Source organism: Martes martes, assembly GCF_963455335.1.
Source record: "Martes martes genome assembly, chromosome: 7".
Taxonomy (NCBI): Eukaryota; Metazoa; Chordata; class Mammalia; order Carnivora; family Mustelidae; genus Martes; species Martes martes.
Window position 1 is genome coordinate 28,903,739 of NC_137894.1, and position 25,021 is coordinate 28,928,759.

General features: G+C 35.3%; 1 protein-coding gene across 1 annotated transcript in view; it reads right to left on the reverse strand.

The window, feature by feature from the left end:
* The window catches only part of SCAPER (S-phase cyclin A associated protein in the ER), a 473,451-nt gene that overhangs the window by 369,639 nt on the left and 78,791 nt on the right, over positions 1-25,021 (reverse strand). Inside the window, exon 8 of the mRNA XM_080809794.1 lies at positions 23,540-23,700. Coding sequence (XP_080665920.1) covers positions 23,540-23,700 — 161 coding nt within the window. The remainder of the gene's footprint in view (positions 1-23,539; positions 23,701-25,021) is intronic.

A 25,021-nucleotide genomic window follows, 5' to 3' on the forward strand; every position in this document is an offset into this window, starting at 1 on the left:
AAATCAATATACTCCAAAACACTATAAATAAGTCAATATGGAATCATAAAAAAAGTTACCAATAAGAAAGTCAAAAAAGGGAAACAATGGAAAGAGAAACAGAGACAACAGAAAAACAGTAAAATGACAGGCCTATATCCTACCCTAACATACCAATAATTACCTTAATTATAAAATGTCTAAATATTCCAAATGATAAAGACCGGCATAGTATATTAACAAGACAGTAAACAACATGTGTTGGAGAGGATGTGGAGAAAGGGGAACCCTCTTATACTGTTGGTGGGAATGGAAGTTGGTACAGCCAACAGTGTGGAGAGTCCTTTAATTTCTTAATTAAAAATAGAGCTTCTTTATGACCCTGTAATTGCACTACTGGGTATTCACCCCAAAGATACTGATGTAGTGAAAAGAAGGGCCATCCGTAACCCAATGTTCACAGCAGCAATGGCCACAGTCACCAACTGTGGAAAGAACCAAGATGCCCTTCAATAGACGAATGAATAAAGAAGATATGGTCCATATATACAATGGAGTATTATGCCTCCATCAGAAAGGATGACTACTCAACTTTGGTATCAACATAGATGGGACCGGAAGAGATCATGCTGAGTGAAATAAGTCAAGCAGAGAGAGTCAATTATCATATGGTTTCACTTACTTGTGGAGCATAAGGAATAACACGGAGGACATTGGGAGATGGAGAGGTGAGTTGGGGGAAATTGGAGGGGGAGACAAACCATGAGAGACTGGACTCTGAGAAACAAACTGAGGGTTTTGGAGGGGAGAGGGGTGGGGGGGTTGGGTGAGTCTGGTGGTGGGTATTATGGAGGGCACGTATTGCATGGAGCACTGGGTGTGCTGCATAAACAATGAATTCTGGAATACTGAAAAGAAATGAAATAAAATAAAAATAAAATGAAAAAAATTTAAAAATAAAAATACAATTGAATTTTATGTTATCTATAAGAAATTCACTTAAACATAAGGTCTTAGGTAAATTCAAACTGAAAGTATAGAAAAAGTATTCAAATATTAATTAGGAAAGCAGGAATTGTTATATTAATATGAGATATAGTAGACTTCAGAGCAAAGAAAACCACTAAAGAAATAAAGACATTATATAATGATAAAAGCATTCCACAATGAAGATATACATCCCTAAATACATACACCAAACAGAAACTCAAGATACACAGGAGAATGAAATGATAAGGCTGAAAGGAAAAAGAGAAGAATCCACAATTATACCTGGGGACTTTTAACTCACTCTGAGGAACTGACAGAACTAGATACAACCAACTTGAAATAATAGCATATACAGAACAGTCTACTCAACAACATTAAAAACAAACAAAAAAACAAAAACCTTGCTCAAATATATACAGAACATTCAGTATGATAGACCATATTCATTCTATAAAATAAACTGGAAAGACCAATTCTACAGTAAATACAAAATACCAAAACTCAACCAAGATGAAAGAGACTATCTGAATAGTCTCATAATTATTATACAAACTGAACTTGTACTTTAAAATCTCCCTCAAAATATTTTTTTTAATATTTTATTTATTTGACAGACAGAGATCACAAGTAGGCAGAGAGGCAGGCAGAGAGAGAGGGGGAAGCAGGCTCCCGCAGAGCAGAGAGCCCGATGCGGGGCTCGATCCCAGGGCCCTGGGATCATGACCCGAGCCGAAGGCAGAGGCCTTAACCCACTGAGCCACCCAGGCGCCCCTCAAAATATTTCTATCCCCTGAAAGTTTCTCTGACAAATTCTAAACAATACTTTTTTTAAAAGATTTTATTTATTTATTTGACAGAGGTCACAAGTAGGCAGAGAGGCAGGCAGAGAGAGGGGAAGGGAAGCAGGCTCCCCGCCGAGCAGAGAGCCCAATGTGGGGCTCAATCCCAGGACCCTGGGATCATGACCCGAGCTGAAGGCAGAGGCTTTAACCCACTGAGCCACCCAAGCACCCCTACACACTTTTAAAAGGATTAACACTAATTTTAGACAAAACACTAATTTTTATTCCAGAAAATAGGAGAGGAAAGAACACTCCCCAAGTTATAAGGTCAGTTTTGCCTCGATAGAAAAACACATAAAGACAGTACATTAAAAAAAACAACAACAACAATATTTCTCATGAACTTAAATATAAAAATCATCAACAAAATAACAGCATATCAAAACTAGCAATGTATACAAAGAATTACAAACCATGACCAAGTGGAATTAATTTCAGGAATGCAAATCTGGTTCAACATTAAAAAAAATCAATGCAATCCACTACTAGTCAGCAGACTAAACAAGGAAAATCGTATGATCTTATCAACAGGTACAGAAAAAGTATTTCACAAAATCTAATACCCACTCAAGAGAAAAACTCATTAAACTATAATATAGGGGAACTTACTCAACTTGATAAAAAATATCCACAAAAAACCTACAGCTAGGGGCACCTGGGTGGCTCTACCAGATAAGCATCTGCCTTCCTTCAGCTCAGGTCATGACCTCAGGGTCCTGGTATTGAGTCTTGCATCAGCCTCCCTGCTCAGCAGGAGTCTACTTCTCTCTCTCCTTCTGCCCCTATCCACCGCTCATGCTTTCTCTCTCAAATGAATAAATAAAATCTTAAAAAAAAAAAAAAAAAAAAAAAGGAGCACCTGGGTGGCTCAGTCATTAAGCATCTGCCTTCAGCTCGGGTCATGATCCCAGAGTCCTGGGATTGAGTCCCGCAGCAGGCTCCCTGCTCGGCAGGAAGCCTGCTTTCCCTCTCCCACTCCCCCTGCTTGTGTTCCTGCTCTTGCTGTCTCTCTCTCTCACTGCCAAATAAATAAATAAAATCTTAAAATAAGTAAGTAAATAAAGCAAAAGAAGAAATAAAACTGTCCTTAATTTCAGATGGTATGATTGTCTACATAGAAAATCCCAAGGAATACACATAAAAATTCCAGAATTATTACATAAATTCAGTAGACTTGTAGGAAATAGGTCAACACACAAATCCAACACGTTTGCATATACTAACAGTGAACATGTGAAAATTAAAATTAAAAACAATTTACAACAGCATTGGGGTGCCTGGCTGGCTCACTAAGTTAAGCATCTCCTTCAGCTCAGGTCATGATCCCAAAGTCCTGGGATCCAGCCCTACATCTGGCTCACTGCTCATTGGGCAGTACCCTTTTCCCTCTCCTTCTACCCCTCTCTCCCAATTTTGCTCTCTCTCTCAAATAAATAAAATCTAAAAAAAAAAAAAAAAAAAAAACCTTACAATTACACTGAAGAAAATAAAATAGTAATACATTTAACAAAAAAGGTACAGTATGTGTTACAAAATTACAAGACTGATAAAAAAAAAAGACCTAATAAATGGAAAGGCATATCACATGTATTAGAAAATAAATGTTGATTAGAAAATTCAGCTTAGTAAAAATGTTGGTTCCTCTAAAATGATCAACAGCTATAATGCAATTTCTATCAAAATCCCAGTAACATTTTTTAGATACTAGAGAAGCTTATTCTAAAATTTATATAGAAAGACACAAACTAAAATACCTAAAAACAATTTTTAAAGAGAAGAATAAAGTAAAATCAATCACTCTACTCAATATTAAAGCTACCACAGAGCAAGAGTAATGAAGACAATACAGTATGGGTGGAATAACAGAACAAAGATCAATGAAATAAATACAAAACCCAGAAATACATCCACAAAAATATGCCCAACTGATTTTTGACAAAATTTAAAAAAATATTTAACAAATGGTGATGGAGCAGTAAGACATCCATAGTCAATATCTAAAACTAAAACTCACATTTCACCCAAAAATTAACTCAAAATGTGTCACCAATTTAAGATGTAAAACTATGAAATCTTTAGGAAAAGCAAAACAAAAAAAACCTTTTGAATGTAAGGCTACACAGTGAGTTCTTACACTTGACACTAAAAGCATGATCCATAAACAAGGCCTAATGGAGCTCATCAAAACTGAAAATACTCCCCCTGCAACAAACTCTGAAGAGAATGAAAAGATAAACAATAGTCCAACAAAGGACTAACGTCTAGAATATACAAATAACACTCAAAATTCAACAGTAATATTACAAACAATACAAGAAGAATATGCGCAAAAGACGTGAACAAACATCACACTGAAGGTACATGCAAATGACAAAGCACACAAAAGATGTTCAACATCATTAGCCATTAGAGAAGTGCAAATTAAAAACCACAAGGAGATACCACAATATAGCTATCAGAATGGCTAAATAAAATATAGTGAAAATACTGACGGGAATCTAGGATTAGAAGACAGGTAAGTAAACGGTATGAGATTTTTTTCTTTCCAGTTCTCCTGAGATATAATTGACATATAACATCATATTAGTTTAAGGTGCAACATATTGTTTGATATATGTATATATCAAGAAATGATTACCAAAATAAGTTTAATATCCAGCACCTCATCTAGTTACAAATATTTTTTCTTGAGATAAGAACTTCTAAGTTTACTCTCTTAGCAACTTTCAAATATATATACACCACATGTTCTTTATCCAAACGTACTTTATCTCATGGATCAATGGGCACTTAAACCGCTTCTATGTTTTGACTACTATAAGTAATCTTGCTATTAACAATATTGCTATGAACAAGTACAGGTATCTTTCCAAGATAGTGTTTTTATTTCATTTGGATATATACCCAGAGGTGGCATTGCTGGATCATATGGCAGTTCTATTTTAATTTTTTAAGTATGTATTTTTAAGTATTTTTAAATTTTTTAAGTTTAAACTCCATACTGTTTTCCATAGTGGCTGTAACAATTTACATTCCCACCAACAATGTCCAAAGGTTAAATGTTCTCTTTTCTCCACATTCTCTCCATTTGTTATCTCTTATCTATTTGATAATCATTCCGACAGATGTGAAGTGATATCTCATTGTGGTTTTGATTTGCTTTTCCCTAATGACTCATGATGTTGAAAACCTTCTCAGGTACCTGAGGCCAGCTGGATACCATTTTTGGAAAAATGTCTATTCAAATCCTCAGCCCCTTTTTTTAATTACATTGCTTGTTTTTTGATACAGAGTTGTATGAGTTCTTTATATATTTTGGATATTAACCCCAATCAAATATATGATTTGCAAATATTTCCTTCCATTCTATAGGTTACCTCTTTATTTTGTTGGTTTCCTTTGCTATACAGAGCCCTTTAATTTGATGTAGTCATGCTTACTTTTTGCTTTTGCTTTTGGTGTCAAATACAAAAATTCAATGCCAAGAGGTATCTTTTCAAAGTGATGAAAATGCTCTGTAATTGACTGTGTTATGGTACTACATATGTGTGAATATACTAAAATATAGATGAATTGTACATTTTAAATGGATGAATTGTATGGCATATGAATTGTATCTTAACAAAGGTGGTATAAAAATTAACAGGAAAAATATTAATAGGAAAAAGTAGGCTGATTTCTGAGACTTATTTCTGAAAAACTATATCTCAGTTGAAAACTACATTTTTTATGGGTATCAAGACCATACCACCAAATGAATCACTAAAGAGAAGGAATTTTATTTAAAGGGGGAAAAATACTTACAATTGCTTGTAACTGGGAATGAATACAGCATCCGTTCCTCATTAAAACTCTTCAAAGCATAGGGATAGAGGAAACATTCCTCAATTTCATAAAATCGACTATGAAAAACCCACAGTGAATATCATTCTCAATAGGGAAAAGCTGACAGCCTTCCCTTTGAGATCAGGAACATGACAAGGATGCCCACTCTTGCCACTGTTATTCAACATAGTACTAGAAGTCCTAGCAACAGCAATCAGACAACAAAAAGAAATAAAAGGCATTCGAATTGGCAAAGAAGCAGCCAAACACTCTTCGCAGATGACATGATGCTTTATGCAGAAAACCCAAAAGAGTCCACCCCCAAATTACAAGAACTCATGCAGCAATTCAGCAATGTGGGAGGATACAAAATCAATGCATCCATCCATATGCTGTCTACAAGAGACTCATTTTGCACCTAAAAATACTTTGGGATTGAAAGTGAGGGGATGGAGAACCATTTATCATGCCAACAATCCTCAAAAGAAATCTGGGGTAGCAATTCTCATATCAGACAAATTTGATTTTAAACTAAAGATTGTAGTAAGAGATGCAGAGGGACACAATATCATAATTAAAGGGCTATCCAATAAGAAGATCTAACAATTGTAAATATCTATGTTCCCAACAAGGGAGCAGCCAACTATATAAGACAACTGTTAACCAAAATAAAGAACCATAAAGATAATAATACATTAATAGTAGGAGATTTTAACATTCCACTCTCAGCACTGGACAGATCATCAAAGAAACAAGAGCTTTGAGTGACACATTGGATCAGAGGGACTTCATAGATATACACAGAATATTCCACCCTAAAACAACAGAATACTCATTTTTCTTGAATGCACATGGAACATTCTCCAAAATAGACCACATACTGGGTAACAAATCAGGTCTCAACCGATACCAAAAGACTGAGATTATTCCCTGCAAATTTTCATACCACAATGCTTTTTTTTTTTTTTAAGATTTTATTTATTTATTTGACAGAGATCACAAGTAGGCAGAGAAGCAGGCAGAGAGAGAGGAGGGAGCAGGCTCCCCACTGAGCAGAGAGCCCGATGCGGGGCTCGATCCCAGGACGCTGAGACCATGACCCGAGCCGAAGGCAGAGGCTTTAACCCACTGAGCCACCCAGGTGCCACTCATACCACAATGCTTTGAAACTGGAACTCAATCACAAGAAAAAATCTGGAAGGAATTAAAATACTTGGAAGGCAAAGAGCATCCTAAAGAAGTTAGGGTCAACTAGGAAATTAAAGAAGAACTTAAACAATTCATGGAAACCAATGAGAATGAAAACACATTGGTCCAAAATCTATGGCATACTGCAAAGGAGATCCTAAGGAGGAAATACATGGCCATCCAAACCTCACCCAAAGAAGTAGAAAAATCCCAAATGCACAAGCTAACCTTATACCTAAAGGAGCCAGAGAAAAAACAGCATATAAAACCTAAATAAAGCAGGAGATGAGAAATAATAAAAATGAGAGCAAAGATCAATGAAATAGAAACCAGAAAAAGAGTAGAACAGATCAATGAAACTAGAAGCTTGTTCTTTGAAATAATTAATTAAGATGGATAAACCTCTGGCCAGACTTATCCAAAATAAAAGAGAAGGGATCCAAATTAACAAAATCATGAATGAAAGGGGAGAAATCACAACTAACACGAAGGAAATAGAAACAATTATTAGAAATTATTATCAGCAACTATGTGCCAACAAATTAAGCAACCTGGAAGAAATGGATGCATTTCTAGAAACTTATAAACTACCAAGACTGAAATAGGAAGAAAGAAACAATATGAATAGGCCAATAACCAGTAACAAAATTGAAGCAGTAATCAAAAACCACCCAAAAAAACAAGAGTCCAGGGCCAGGAGGCTTTCCAGGGGAATTCTACCAAACACTAAAAGAAGAAGAAATAATGCCTATTCTTCTGAAGCTGTTTCAAAAAACAGAAACAGAAGGAAAACTTCCAAGCTTGTTCTATGAGGCCGGCATTACCCTCAAAACCAGGCAAAGATCCCATCAAAAACGACAATTACAGACCAATATCCCTGATGAGCATGAGGCCAAAATACTTAACAAGATCCTAGCCAACAGGATCCAACAGTATGCTAAAAGGATTATCCACACACCCGGTGGGATTTATTCCTGGGTACAAGGGTGGCTCAACATTTGCAAACAAATCAACGTGAGAAAGCACATTAATAAAAGAAGAGACAAAAACCATATGATCCTCTCAACTGATGCAGAAAAAGCATTTGACAAAATACAGCATCCTTTGCTGATTAAAACTCTTCAGAGTGTAGGGATAGAGGCAACATACCTCAATAACATAAAAGCTGTTTATGAAAAGCCCAAAGCAAATATCATTCTCAATGGGGAAAAACTGAGACCGTTTCCCTTAAGACCAGGAACACAACAGGGATGCCCGCTCTCACCACTATTGTTCAACACAGAACTAGAAGTCCTAGCATCAGCAGACAACAAAAAGAAATAAAAGGCATTCAAATTGGAAAAGAAGAAGTCAAACTTTCGCAGATGACATGATAATTTATGTGGAAAACCCAAAACACTCTACCCCCAAATTATTAGAACTCATACAGAAATTCAGCAATGTGGCAGGATACAAAAATCAATGCACAGTAATCATTGCTGTGCATTCATCTATATTGATCTATAATCAATATAGAATGCTTTCCCATATGCTAACAATGTAACTGTAGAAAGAGAAATTAAGGAATCAATTCCATTCACAATAGCAACAAAAACCATAAGATACCTAGGAATAAACCTAACTAAAGAGGTAAAGGATCTATACTCAAGAAACTACAGAACACCTATGGAAGAAATTGAGAAAGACACAAAAGATGGAAAAACATGCCATGCTCATGGATTGGAAGAATAAACATCATTAAAATGTCCATCCTGCCCAGAGCAATGTACACTTTCAATGCCATCCCTATTAAAATACAATTGGGATTTTTCAAAAAGCTGGAACAAACAATCCTAAAGTTTGTATGGAACCAGAAGAGACCCTGAATTGCCAAGGAAATGATGAAAAAGAGAAACAAAGCTGGGGGCATCACATTGCCTGACTTCAAGCTATATTACAAAGCTGTTATCACCAAGACAGCATGGTATTGGCGCAAAAACAGACACATAGACCAATGGAACAGAATAGAGACTCGAGAAATGGACCTTCAATTCTACAGTCAACTGATCTTAGATAGTCTCGTCAATAAGTGGTGCTGGGAAACTTGGACAGCTACAGTATAGAAGAATGATACTGGAGCATTCCCTAACACAACACACAAAGATAAACTCAAAATGGATGAAAGGCCTCAATGTGAAACAGGAATCTATCAAAATCCAGTACCTCTTCAACATCAGCCAGAGTAACTTCTTTCAAGACACGTCTCCAAAGGCAAGGGAAACAAAACCAAAAATAAACTTGTGGGACTTCATCAAGAAAACAAGCTTCTGCACAGCAAACAGTTGACAAAACTAAGAGGCAGCCCACGAAATGGTAGAAGATATCTGCAAACAACATTACAGATAAAGGGCTGATATCCAAGATCTATAAAGAAGTTCTCAAACTCAACACTCAAAAAACTAATAACCCAGCCAAAAAAATGGACAGAAGACATGAACACACTTCCCCAAAGAAGATATACAAATGGCTAACAGACATATGAAATAATGTTCAACATCACTAGCCATTAGGGAAATACAAATCAAAAACCATAATGAGACACCACCTTTCACCAGTTAGAATGGCAAAAATTAACAAAACAGGAAACAACAAGTGTTGGCGAGGATGTGGAAAAAGGGGAACACTCTAACACTGTTGGTGGGAATGCAAGCTGGTATAGCCACTCTGGAAAAGAGTATCAAGGTTCCTCAAGATGTTAAGAATAGAGCTACCCGACGATCCAGTCCTCGCCCTACTGGCTATTTACCCCAAAGATACAGATGAAGTGAAAAGAAGGGTCACATGCATACCAATGTTCATAGCAACTATGTCCACAACAGCCAAACTGTGGAAGGAGACAAAATGCCCTTCAACAGATGAATGGATAAAAGAGATGTGTTCCATATATAAAATGGAATACTACTCAGCCATCAGAAAGGATGAATACCCACCACTGGCATCGACATGGATGGAACTGGAGGGGATAATGTTAAGTGAAATAAGTCAAGCAGAGAAAGTAGATTATCATATGGTTTTACTCATATGTGGAACATAAGCAATAGCACGCAGGACCACAGGGAAGGGAGGGAAATCCAAAGGGGGAGAAATCAGAGAGGGAGATGAACCATGGGAGACTATGGACCCCAGGAAACAATCTGAGGGTTTCAGAGGGGAGGAGGGTGGAGGGAGAGGGTAACAGGGTGATGGGTATCAAGGAGAGCATGTGCTGTGATGAGCACTGGGTGTTATATTTAACTAATGAATCACTGAACACTACATCTAAAACTAATTATGGGGGCGCCTGGGTGGCTCAGTGGGTTAAAGCCTCTGCCTTTGGCTCAGGTCATGATCCCAGGGTCCTGGGATCAAGCCCCACATCAGGCTCTCTGCTCAGCAGGGAGCCTGCTTCCTCCTCTTTCTCTGCCTGCTTCTCTGCCTACTTGTGATCTCTGTCAAATAAATAAATAAAATCTTAAAAAAAAAACAACTATGTGCTATAGAGTAGTTAACTGAACATTTAAAAATCAGTATAATAGTCTATTAATTTATATTTAATATTTAATTAATTTTATAATGTATATTTAAAAATATAAAATCAACCTTTTAAAAATCATATGTACCAAAAGAAAAAAAGCAGCAACTAAATTATGAAATTAAGTTTAACGAAAGATTTCAGTTTCCATTTAATTTAACTGGCTCACCCTTAGGAACAGTATGATTAATAACTTTACATTTTAAAGGAAAGAAAAACACCCTCTTTCAAAGCTTTCTTATAGAAAGAAATACTGCTTAAAACTTGAACCTAGTCCATAACCAATATGATGGCCAACACAAACACTACCAGGTAATAAAAAGAAAAAGTGAAATAACTGAAGCAAGTCAGAGGAATGTATCAAAACAGAAACTATAACACAGGTCTCTTAGACACTAAGAAATTAGCTCTGAACAAATTACATTTTTAAGAAGCCTTCAGTAAAAACTATATTGAAAAATTATTCCCATAATGAAGAATGCTTGTTGAGAATAGCAAATCATACAATTAACCTGTCAGAGAACTTCTAAATGCTTAGAATAATTTTGTAAGTACACAAAACTCAAAATTTTATTTCATATCATAGTTTTTATACTCCAGAACTTATACAATTTTTAATATTTTATAGATGACATTAATAAAGTAACATTAAATTCAAATTAATACAACCAATAAATGAAAAGCAACAGAATAATCCCAACATGACTGATATATTACTATTTTCACTTATCACTATATCTAATGTAGTAATATTCTGTTTATAATTTATCATTGTTCAAGAGAAAATGTTCTATTTTATAATATCCTTTATTAGGTTATACTAGCATCAGAAACAAGATCCACTTTTTTATTCTCAGTAAGAGTTTCTATATAATTAATGTTAGTTCTACCTTAAAAGTTTGAAAGAATTCACAGTGAAGCCATCCTGACCAGGAATTTTCTTTGTGAAAAAAATGTTAATTATACACTCAGATTTCTAAAAAAAATACTTATTAAATTCCTTCACGTTTTTCTAATTCCTGCTATAAAAGTTGATTACACACTGTTTTTCAAGAAATTTGTCATTTTCTTCTCTTTCTAAGTTTAGCATATAATATTGTTCATAATATCCTATTATCTTCTCAATATCTATGGGATCTCTACTCATGTCCTTATCTCATACATGGTATTATGTCTTGTCTCCTCTTTTTCCATAATCAGTATTAGAAGTCTATTAATTTTATTAGCCTATTCAAAGAATTACCTTTTGGCTCTGCTGATTTTCTCATTTCTCACCTCTATCTTCTCCTTCTTTCTTATGTTCCTTGGGTTTAATTTGTTCCTTTCTAATTTCCAGAGATAGGTTTTCTTCTTTTCTAATATATGAAATTGAGGCTAGAAATTTTCCTCAAAGCACAGCATTACCTTACACCCACAAGACTTTAAATGTTACTTTTCACTGAATTCCCATTTTATACTTTTCATTATGATTTCTTCTCTGACTCATGGATTATTCAGAAATATATTCCAAAATTCCAAAAATTTGAGAATTATATGGCTATCTTTTTAAACGGATTCCTAACTTAATTCTACAGTGTTCAAGAAGAAAAATGAGTTCAATCATCTAAAATTTTGTGAAATTTGTTTAATGGCTTGGCATGTGTCAATTCTGGTAAATATTCCATGTATACTTGAATATATATTTGGACTTACATGACAAAGTAGCCTATATCAAAATTAATCCTCTTCATGCCAAACACAACTATAAAAGCTAGACAAACTACATAACTGAACTGTCTAAAGGCATTGGAAAGCAATCACGATAGGCAAGTTTTGAGGAACTACCATTCCCGAGAAAAGGGAAGGACAACATGAGATCCACCTTGACCCTAGAATTTTTTCCTGAAGACATTTCAAATTCAGGGGGAAGTGAGTCCTAGCCAAAACCAGCAGTCACGTTTGGCTGAAACAAATACTGGAGTTCAATGAGTCTAAAATAACTGAGACTTTGGGAGCAAAAGTCTTGGAGAGGCAGGAACTGTATTTAACCTTCCCTTAGGAGTACGACAACTACTAAGCTTTGCACATACAAACCAAGACTCCATAATACCCAGAAAAAAGAAGCAGCAGCTGGAATGCTAACGAACTAAGCAGATACTATATCAACTGTAGAGTGGTAAAGAATTCAGGAATGTAGTAGTCTTGGCAAACACCCCAGATTTTCAGTTAAGACTCAAAAGGAATAAGGACAAAACTGAAACACATCAACTTTAATAAAACCTCAAACCAAACCTTCAAGGATTAAGGTAAACTCCTTAAGCTCTATCTTCTTGCCAGAAGAAAAACAATATTTTTGAAAGCAGCCCCTATAATTTTAAATATACCATGTTAAACATTCAATTAAATATTATGAGGCATGTTTAAAAAATAAGGTTCAAATACCTGAGAACTCCCCAAAAATGTTTTTAAAGTAACAAACCCACAGGTAGTTCAGATATTTGAATTTTTAATTTTCAGACACAGACTTTTCAAAATAGCTATTATTAATATATTTAAGATAATACGGATTAGACATACAGAATAGAGGGCCAGTGGACTAGAAGACATGTCAGTAAAAAGTTTCCAGGTTGAAGGATCAAAAGAAAAAGGAAAAGAATAGCATATTTGTAAAAAAAAAAAAAAAAAAAAGCTTATTTGTTAGAATATCAATTATATCAGGTTCATTAATCACATTGTTTAGATACCTGGTTTTTTTTGTTTACTTGTACTGTCAGTGTTGAGACAGTTATGTTAAAATCTCATAGAGTGAGTACACATTTTTCCATTTTTCCTTTCAATTATGTTAGTTTTTGCTTTATATGTTTTAAAGATGTGTTACATTAAGAATTAAGAATTATTTTCCAATTCTGTTAAAATACTCCTTTAAAAAGTAAAAAAAATTCTCTTTAAAATGTTTCTTGGCTACTATATCTATTTTGTCTGGTAATAAAGCAATACCACCTTTGATTTGAATAAGACATGTATGGACTATCTCTTCCCAACTTCATTTGACTTTTCTGTTTTCTATATATCACTTTAAGCTTAACACACTTGGGCATTATTTTTAATGCAATTATAATTTTAAAAATTTAATATTTAGACCATTTGCCTTTAGTGGACTTCAAAAGAAAGCTGGGAAAGGGATCTTTATATCAAACAAACTAGATTTTATACCAAAGACTGCAGTAAGACAGGAAAAAAGACACTAATATCATAATAAAAGGGTTTCTCCAACAAGAAGATCTAACAATTGTAAATATTCATGCCCCTATATTGGGAGCAGCCAATTATATACACGAGTTAATAACAAAATTAAAGAAACACATGGATAATAAGACAGTAATAGTAGGGGACGTTAACACTCCATTCACAGCAAAGGACAGACTATCTATGCAAACCAACAAGGAAACAAGGGCAATGATGACCCACTGGACCAGATGGACTTCACAGATGTATTCAGAGCATTCCATCCTAAAGCAACAAAATACACATTCTTCTCGAGTGCACATAAAACATTCTCTAGAACAGATCACATACTGGGTCACAAGTCAGGTCTCAACCAGTAAAATTGGGATTACTCCCTGCATACTTTCAGACCACAATGCTTTAAAACTTGAACACAATTATAAGAGAAAATTTGGAAGGAACACAAATACATGGAGGTTAAGAAGCATCCTATGAATGGATCAACCAGGAAATTAAAGAATTAAAAAAATTTATGGACAAATGAAAATCAAAACACAACTGTTCAGAATCTTGGGGATGTAGTGAAGGCAGTCCTAAGAGGCAAGTATAGAGCAATACAAGCCTTTCTCAAGAAACAAGAAAAGACTAAAATACACAAGCTAACCTTATACCCAAAGGAGGTGGAAAAACAACAGCAAATAACACCCACACCCAGAAGAATAAGAGAAATAATACAGATTAGAGTAGAAAACAATGAAATAGAAATTAAAAAAACAAATGGTGGGACAGATAAACAAAACTAGGAGCTGGTTCTATGAAAGAATAAACAAGATTGATAAATCCCTAGGCTGACTTACCAAAAAGAAAAGTGAAAGGACCCAAATAAATCATGAATGAAAGAAGGGAGGTCACAACCAACACTGCAAAAATACAAACAATTATAAGAACATATTATGAGCCACTATATACCAACAAATTAGGCAATCTGGAAGAAATGGATGCATATCTAGAAACTTATAAACTACCAAAACTGAAAGAAATAGAAAACCTGAACAGACCCATAACCAGCAAAGTAATGAAAGCAGTAATCAAAAATCTACCAACAAACAAGAGTCTAGGACCAGATGGCCTTCCAGCTGAATTCTACCAAACATTTAAAGAAGAATTAATCTATTCTGAAGCTGTTTCAAAAAGTAGAAATGGAAGGGAAACTCCCAAACACATTCTATGAAGTCCGCATTACCTTGATCCCAAAACCAAAGACCTGATCAAAAAGGAGAATTACAGACCAATATCCCTGATGAACATGAATGCAAAAATTCTCACCAGGATCCTAGCCAATATGACCCAACATTACATTTAAACAACATTACATTATTCATCATGACCAAGTGGGGTTTATTCCTGGACTGCAAGGGTAGTTCAACATCTCCATGGAATGGAAGAACAAATATTATTAAAATGTCTTTGCTACCTAGAGCAATCTACACATTCATTGCAATCCCTATCAAAATACCATCAACATTTTTCACAGAGCTGGAATAAATAACCCTAAAATCTATATGGAACCAGAAAGACCCCGAACAGACAAAAGAATGTTAAAAAGGAAAACCAAAGCTGGTGACATCACAATTCCAGACTTCAAGCTATATTACAAAGCTGGAATCATCAAGACAATATAGTACTGGCACAAAAACAGAAGCACAGGTCAATGGAACAGAATAGAGACCCCAGAAATGGACCCTCAACTTATGGCCAACTAATCTTCAACAAATCAAGAAAGAATATCCACTGGATAAAACATAGTCTCTTCAACAAATGGTTTTGGGAAAACTGGACAGCCACATGCAGAAGAATGAAACTGCACCATTTCTTTACACCATACACAAAAACAGATTCAAAATGAAGGATGAAAGACCTAAATATGAGACAGGAATCCATCAAAATCCTAGAGAAGAACACAGGTAGCAACCTCTTTGACCTCAGCCACAGCAACTTTTTGCTAGACATGCCCCCCAAACAAAAATTAACTATTAGGACTTTATCAAGATAAAGAGCTTTTGCATAGCAAAGTAAATAGTCGACAAAACCAAAGACAACCAACAAAATGGGAGAAGATATTTGCAAATGATGTATCAGATAAAGGGCTAGTATCTAAAATCTACAAAGAACTTATCAACTCAACACCCAAAGAACCAATAATCCAGTCAAGAAATGGGCAGGAGACATGAACAGATGTTTCTCCAAAGAAGACATGCAAATGGCCAACAGACACACAAAAAAAATGCTCCATACCTACTCAGCATCAGGGAAATACAAATCAAAATCACAATGAGATACCATCTCACACCAATCTGAATGGCTAAAACTAACAAGTCAGCTAACAACAGATGTTGGAAAGGATGCAGAAAAAGGAGAACCCTCTTACAATCTTGGTGAGAATTCAAGTTGATACAGCCAATCTGAAAAATAGTATGGAGGTTCCTCAAAAAGATAAAAATAGACGTACCCTCTGACCCAACAATTGCACTATTAGGTATTTACCCAAAAGATACAAACATAGTGATTTGAAGGGGCACCTGTACTCCTTTTATAGCAGCAATGTCTACAACAGCCAAACTATGATAAAGAAGGTTATATATATAATATACACACACACACACACACACACACATATATACATACACATATACATACAGTGGAACACCACTCAGCCATCAAAACAAAGAAATCTTAACTATTTGCAATGACACAGATGGAACTAGAGGTTATCACACTACGTGAAATAAGTCAATCAGAGAAAGACAATTATCATACGAGTTCAGTCATATATGGAATTTAAGAAACAAAACAGAAGATCATAGGAGAAGGGAGGGAAAAATAAAACAATCTGAAATCAATGAAGGAGACAAACCATAACAAACTAAGGGTTGCTGGAGGGAGGTGTGGAATGGGGTAGCTGGGTGATGGGAATTAAGGAGGGCACTTGATGGAATGAGCACAGAGTGTTATATGCAACTGATGAATCACTAAATTCTACCTCTGAAACTAATAATATACTATATGTTAATTAACTGAATTTAAATAAAATTAAATTAAAATAAAAAGACCATTTACCTTTAACTGATGTTTTTGCATTTTGCATTTTATAATTTGGTTTTGAGTTGTCTCATCTGTTTTATGTTTCTTTTTTTTTTTTCCTTTCTTGGCTTCTTTTGCATTAATCAGTTAGTTGAACATTCTTTTACTCTCCTTTGTGATTTTCTTGAATTTACAAAATATATCCTTAACTTATAATATCTAGTACAAGTCAGAATTTTTGTAACCTCAAAAAAATGCAAGGATCCTAAATATAATATCCATTTATTCTTCTCCTGTCTTTTGGAATATTGTCAGAAATTCTCATTTTCTACGTATTTCAAGCACAGTCAATACTAAACATTTAATGTGCTCCATGTGTTTACTCCTCCTGGTGTTCTTCATTCCTTTATGCATTCCTGGGTTTCAATATGGGATCTTCTTCCATTAACCCGAAAAATTCTTGTGGTACTTCTTTTAGTGTAATTCTACTGATTTCAAGTTCTCTCAATTTTTATTTATCTGTAATTCACTTTCTTGCTTGATATAGAATACTATTTGTCAATTATTTTCTTTCAGCATCTAAAAGATGTCGTCATCTGTCTTCCATCAGCTATCAACTTACTCTTACTCCTTTGAAAGTATAGTTAACCTTTGGACAACATGAGCTTAAACTGTGTAGGTCTGCTTATATATGGATTTCTTTTGATACAGTACTTTAAGTGTATCTGTTCTTAGGATTTTCTTAATAAACATTTTTTCTCTAGCTTCCTTTACTATAAGAATATGGTATATAATACATAAAGCATACAAAATATGTGTTGATTGTTTATGTTGTCAGTAAGGCTTATATTCAACAACAGGCTATTAGTAGTTAAGTTTTGGGGGAGACAAAGGTTATACAGGGATTTTCAAGTATTGTTCAGGGTCATCTGAAACTTTTATTTATTTATTTTTTTACTCTACTTGTAAAGATTTTTTTCTCTGATTTGTGGTATTTTTATTATATTACATCTAAATAAGATATGTTTTCTATTTTTCCTGCTTGGAGTTCACAGTGCTTCTAAAATATGAGACTGATATTTTAACGGTTTGGGGAAATATTTAGGGATTATCTCTTCAAACATTACTTTTATACCATTCACTCAACCCCTTCACAGACTCAACTTACAGGTATGCTTCTTCTGTGCTTCTCCGCATTTTCCTATTTCTTCTCTCTCCATTTAAATAGTCTCAATATTTGCTACTGCACTTAGAATTAATCCAATCCCAACGCTCCTAAATTTTAAAATTCTTTTTGATGTGTGCAAATACATCAGATGTTTTAAAAATTTCATTTATTCCTCTCTTCCAGAGCCCTGTAACCATCAAAAATCTGGACTGGTTGCTCCCTAGACCTGTAACAGTTATCATACTGGGATCACCACCATACAGTATGACCTTTGCCTCTCTTCTGGGATGGCATCCTCCAATAGCGAATAGGTCCATGGAGGCAAAAAAAAACTTTTGAGACCTTGCATGAATGAAAATATCTTCAGCCAGCTTTCACATTTAATGGATAATTTGGCTGAGCATAGAATTTTACATTAGAAATAATTTTCCTTCAGAATTCTGAAAACTTTGCTCAATTTTCTTGTGGCTTCTAGAGACAATTTAGCAGAAGCAGATGCCATTCTGATTCCTGGTCATCTGTATATAAAATGACTATGTTATCTAATTTTAAGCCTCTCATCATCTGTAGTATTCATAAATTTCCTAACATGTTTTGGTGTCATTCTGTTTTCATCCACTGAAGTGGGCACTTAATGGGCCCTTTTGGTCTAGAAATTTATATCCTCTGTTAAAGGAAATTTCCTTTAATTATCTAATTTCATGATTTCCTCCTTCTGCTTTCTAAAATTCATGTTACCCAAATGGTGGATAATTCCATTATCTATTTTTATATAGCAAGCCCCAAACTGAGCATCTTTTATTTTTTTTTAATTAACATATAATGTATTATTTGTTTCAGGGGCAAATCATGGTCTGTGATTCATCAGTCTTACACAATTCACAGCACTCATCATATCACATAACCTCCCCAATGTCCATCTCCCAGCCACTCCATTCCTGCCACCCCCCTCCCCTCCAGCAACCCTGTTTGTTTCCTGAGATTAAAAGTCTCCCTCTCTGGTTTCATCTTGTTTCGTTCTTCCCTCCCTTCCCCTATGACCCTCTGTTTTGTTTCTCAAATTCCTCATATCAGTGAGATCACAAGATAATTGTCTTTCTCTGATCGACTTATTTCGCTTAGCAAAATACCCTCTAGTTCCATCCATGTCGTTGCAAATGGCAAGATTTCAGTGGGGGTTGATGGCTGCATAGTATTCCATTGTATCTTCTTTATCCATTCATCTGTTGATGGACATCTAGGCTCTTTCCATAGTTTGGCTATTCTGGACACTGCTGCTATAAACATTTGGGTGCATGTGCCCCTTCAGAAACACTAACTGTGTTATTTCCATGCAATTCTTTGAGTAAGAAATCTGAGGAGTGCTCAGTGGAGGGAGGTTTCATCCACACATGCTATCAGCTAGAGTGGCTCACCTAAGGCCAGACTGTTCATGATGCCTTCACTACATGCCTAAAGTCTTGGCACCATTGTTGGCTGAGATAGCTAGGTTCTCCTACTCGTGGCCTCTTTCTCCTCACATAGTCCCTTATTATTCAATGGCCTATGCTGGACTTTCTTTACATGGTAGCTGACTTCCAACATGGAAAAAATGGAAGCTGCAAGGCCTCATACAGGCTAGACTGGGAATGTACCAATCACTCTTGTCATGTTCTACTGATCATATCAAGTCACAGGGCAAACCAAAGATTCAAGGGGAAGAAAAAAAGACTCTACCACTTGACAATCAAAGTGGCATGCATGCACAAGAATGGAAGAAATTGTTGACACCCATCTTTGCATACAATCTACCATAGTTCACAGCGTGACTTCAGATTGCCCAAGTCTCCTAAGAAGAGCAGACAGTCATCCAATTACAGTATCATATTCATAATATCACAAATCCAGTATCTCATGATCTGTACTGGATCTCGATTTGTTCCACAGGTGTGAATTCTCTTGGTCTGCAAACCTGGCAGCTCCACGGGAGAAGAGGGCTTGAAGTAGAAACAAGGATGAGGCACCTCAACATTATCTTTACAGTCTTCCACTTAACCTACTTATTATCAATCATTACTCCCAACTTTCCAATGTGCCTGGTATCCTTCAGGTAAGACACCATCTCTTTTACCATCCGTATAGAATAAACCTCCAATATTCTGCTGGGGTGAGGGAAATACTGTCATCCTACTATTCAGAGTTGAGGGCAAGCAGGGAGAAATTTGGGATGACTACATATAATCCCTACCTTTATCCTCACTTCCAGAGACAACTGCTCCCAATTTTTTAACCTCTGGGGAGTTCTGTGGAACAAACTGGATTGCTTTATAGTTTTGCCCACTCTCTGAGTTTAGGACTCAGCTAACTCACTCTAATGTCTGGTCTACTTTCCAGCTTCCAAAAATTTATCTATAACTCTTATCTCTTTTTCCTTAAGTCCTATTTTTCAATCCTTTTATATCATTTTAGTTGAGTTTAGGAAAGAAAGTAAATGTATGTGCTCCAACTGTCACCTTTAACAAAAATCATTTTTATAGGCTATCATTACAAACTTCAATACTAGAGCTAGTGCTATTATAAATTACTGAAGATATAAACCATAATTCACATTCATAAAAGTACATCAAAACCCCAAAACTGGAGATCAAAATAGTCAAGAACAAAATTTCCTGATATATGCACATGGATACTTTTAAGCCTAGTTATAATCAAGACCTATCATTTCATCTCAACCAAATGAGTCACACTCATAAATAATCTGAGAGTAATGCTTTAAACAAAACCATGATATACTTTAATACCATGATTCCTTTAAGGTATTTTTTTGCAATTAGATTTAACACATTTTTCTCAGACTCTTTCACAATACAAAAACTAAACTTGGTTCCGCATTCTCTTACCTTCTCCTAGGAGAAAAAACTCACAACTACTCTCAATTTTCTACCACTACTAGTCTATATAGAGAAACCACGGGCAATATACTGGGTTAGACTAAGGAGTATTATTTAAAATAAGCAAACACGACTTACTGAGGCCAAAATGGAAAAAAGAATATCTGTAATGTAAAGATGGCAATGCATTTATTACGTCCAATAAAACATTTCTTTTTCAACCAAGAAGCTCTAAAGGGATCTTTCATCAAAGAAAAAGAAAGCAGTACTCTCAGTGTGCTCCTTAATTCATAACATAAATTCATTGTAATAATTCTAAAATCCAAGGCTCAATAGAAGTATAAGAAATTCACTTGGGGGGGATGGAGGCAGCCCCCAGTGCTAAAGTGTGGCCCCTGGGGTCCAACAGCCTCCCAACCACTGTAGTGACAGATGGAGTGGGAGGGCCTGGCAGAGTCCTCAGGGCCAGCCTCCAGGGCATGGACACAGCAAACCTACCTTACCAAGGGGCCCAGCTCAAGGTGTCCACTGCTCTGGTCCTCTGACCCACGGGCCTGAAGCAAAAACATGCCTGGAGACTGCCCACTGGCTCTTCTCTCTCTCCTCCCCTCAGCCTCTCTGCACTACCCCAGGCTAAAGGCAGGCGAACCAAGGCTCCAAGAGCAATGGTTTGATCTCCCACTCCAAGTGAAGAATTCATCTTAGTTTTGGAATAGGCTTTCCTTATGGTTTGTACTTCAAGACTAAGGACACTTAAAAGAGAGAAATCGCATAGCTCACCTACTGCCAGCTTGGCAGCATAATTTTTAGGAGTCAAGAATGAACACTGGGTTATTTCCTAAGATTGAGCCTTTAAAGTCCAATTGGATGCTGCATAGCCATGTGCACACTTGAACATGAAAATGATCTCCCATCAAGATCTCCCTCTTCAACTAAATCAACTGAAGTGGTTGGAAGAATGGACCCCCTATCTGACCAAACTCAGCCAGACAAATTAAATCAGTCTTTTAGAGCAAGAAGTAGAGCTGTTACAAGGGTGGCCTAGTCAATTTCTGCTTGTACCACCACTGAGCAGCCCCCTCCAGGATTGCCACCTATATGTAGGTGGTGCCTAAAAGGGTACCTGGCTAAGACTGTGAATGAAAGCTGAAATCCTGCCAGGCTCCACTCACCAAGGCAAGTTAATTGGTGTAAGGCTGTGTCTACTCAGATGACATGGCTCCTTTTTCTAAACTGTACCAAGGCACCTTGTATGGGCTAAATGCAGTTCTGACCATCCTACTACCATATCCCTCTCCTACCCAGGATTATATTCCTTACCTCAGATGGACTAAAGATGCTCATGAACAGATTAGGCTTATAGTAAAAGATGAAATATTTGACACAAAATGAAATTAATTCCAGAGGTAAACTCAAAATATTACCACAGATATGAATTATGTTTGTATTTTTATACACATAAACATACAGTTACGTGGATACACATTTCTATATATCAGAAGTTATTTAAACTTAGCAAATATGTAAAATTTAAAAAATTCACTCTGGATTTCTATATAAAAATACTTTATGAAAGAAAAGAATTTTTTTTTTTACATTAGATAATCAGTTTTGGCTTTTTATATTCTAAGTTCAGACAAATTTGAGCTAAGAGAGAAAAGATAATGTCTATGTTCCAAAAGAGATTCTGGTTAGATTTGGTATGTTCTCATTTTCATTACTTCTCTTTTTGATTAATAAGAATCCCACTCCCTAGTGAGACTGCTCACTAGGGTACCCATCAAGGTTAGTTGCTTCCTCCTGGTACCCATCCTCCCCATTGTAGCAACAAATTTATCTTCCCAAATCAAGGCTGATACTATTTAATGTCTGCTTAAAATTCCTTCCTATGACCTCTGCTTCTCCACTGTGTACTCCAGGTTTTACCATTGTTGTCAAAGTCCATGAAGGAAATTCTTATGGAATAAACAGGCCCTCAGAATAATAGCCCTATTTATTTGTGCTCCCTAATTATTTTCACGGTATAGAAAACAAATGTGTAAGCAAGATAAACTGAGTATGATTTGAGTGCCAAAATAATATTCAAATATAAATGAAATGGTGACATGCTACTTAAAAGTGTACACTGCCTAGAAAATGAATTAGTAGTCAATTTTTTTCTATTTTAAGTAAAAAAGAGTTATAAAGATTTCATAAATGGATTGACAAAAGAATGATTCTCTTAAAGTTTACACAGGGCAACCCTGAGATTAGAATGATCTGCATAAGCTTTCATACAGTTTTTAAGATTACTTTATTAAATTATTTTAAGGCAAATTAATATCACATGAATGATGCAAAAAGATAAATATGTAATGTTATTAGCATCAGTTTCAGGTAAAATATATAAAACTCCATATACTGGGGCACCTGGGTGGCTCAGTGGTTTAAGCCTCTGCCTTCGGCTCAGGTCATGATCTCAGGGTCCTGGGATCGAGCCCCGCATCGGGCTCTCTGCTCAGTGGGGAGCCTGCTTCCCCCTCTCTCTCTGCCTGCCTCTCTGCCTACTTGTGATCTCTGTCAGATGAATAAATAAAATCTTTTTAAAAAAAATAAAATAAATAAAATAAAATAAAACTCCATATACTTCTACCTGTCTACTATATAAAAAGATTGATTCAAAGTCATTTGCCATTTTGGGAGCACTCAGTCAGTTAAGTATCTGACTCTTCATTTCAGCTCAGGTCATGATTGCAGGGTTATAAGGTCAAGCCTGCTTCAGGATCCATGCTGGGCATGGAGCCTGCTTAAGAAATTCTCTCTCTTCATGAAAAAAACAAAAACAAAAAACAAAGTCACTTGCCATTTTTGCGAGAAGTCTTCTGCACAGTCATTGGTGGGCATGATTGAGCAGGAACTACATCTGAAGCAGCAGGAGAGCCAGTATGATGAGCCTTTACTTTGTCAGCCCAACTAACACCTGTAGGAGCCAGACGGGGAGCAGCCACTGTGCCAGGTGAACCCCTATGGAGAAAATTCTGCATTAATAAATCAAATATAAAAGCTAAAATTTTTAAAATTTAAATATATACTTAATATTATTTTGGGTCTCTTTTTCTGATTTTTCTTTGTTATTTCCTTCCTCTACTAAATTTCAGCTAAGGATCTTTTTTTTCTAGTTCCTTGTGGTATAATTTATTTGTTTTAATTATTTTTTTAATGCAAGCATTTATAGAATAAATTTCACTCTAACATCTGCTTTTGCCACATCCCATAGGTTTTTAGAATACTGTGTTTTCTTTTTCTTTGAGACATATTTTGATTTGCCACTTGATTTATTTGGTACACTGCTTGTGCAGCAGTGTGTTGTTTAATGTTTACATATTGAATAGTTAATATTTACATTGTAAAAAATTTAAAAATTTGAAAAACATTTAAAAGTGAAAAAATACCATGAAATATTATGCAGCCAGTAAGAACAAATGCAATATGCATGAAAAAAAAAAAAAAAGAACTTGGGCTATTTCCAAATAAAAAAGCAGTGTAACATATTATTCCCCACTCATTTGGTTGTATGTCACGTTTCTATCACTGTTATTTACGTCATGTTTATTTAAATGAAAGTTAGCACAGTTCAAAATTATTTCAACTTCCCCCCAAAAAAGTTGAAATCTTAAATATATACTTAATCTATTTAAATTCTAAATAAATTGGGTGTGTATATCCACATATATGGAGTACCATACAACCAGAGCAACTGAAGTCAAATACAGTCATAAATTTATGTTGGTCTAATACTTCATTAATCCAATATAGTACAACATATTGTACAGGAACAGGGATAATATAAAAGCTCTCATTAATTCAGTTTAAAAGAAAATTTCAGTTAAATGGGGGAACCTTATAAGATACATATTTTATTGCAATTTAGACATTTATTTTATTTCAATTTAAAAACTCCTATCTTTAGATAATATAAATGTGCATTAACTTGTCAACCTATTGACAGAGATACTATCAAAACAGGCTTTCTCTTTATGTACATTTCTTACATGAACCATGACCATAAGTATAATGCCTCATTGGCAATATCCAATTTCGGTCTCTTTAAAATGAAGTGAGAATTTAGTGACACCTATTAAACATTCTATGTGAATAATGCTCCTCAACCTGAACAATATTTTCCCCAATCTTTTGACAGCAAAACTTTAACAGTTCACCTTTATCAAAGCTTTCTAAGAACTTTAAGTTTTTACAGAAACAATGACTCTTTCTGTATCATATTTAACCATTTTATTTAATATTTAAATTATGAGTTAAAATAACGAAGACAACTTAAATAAGC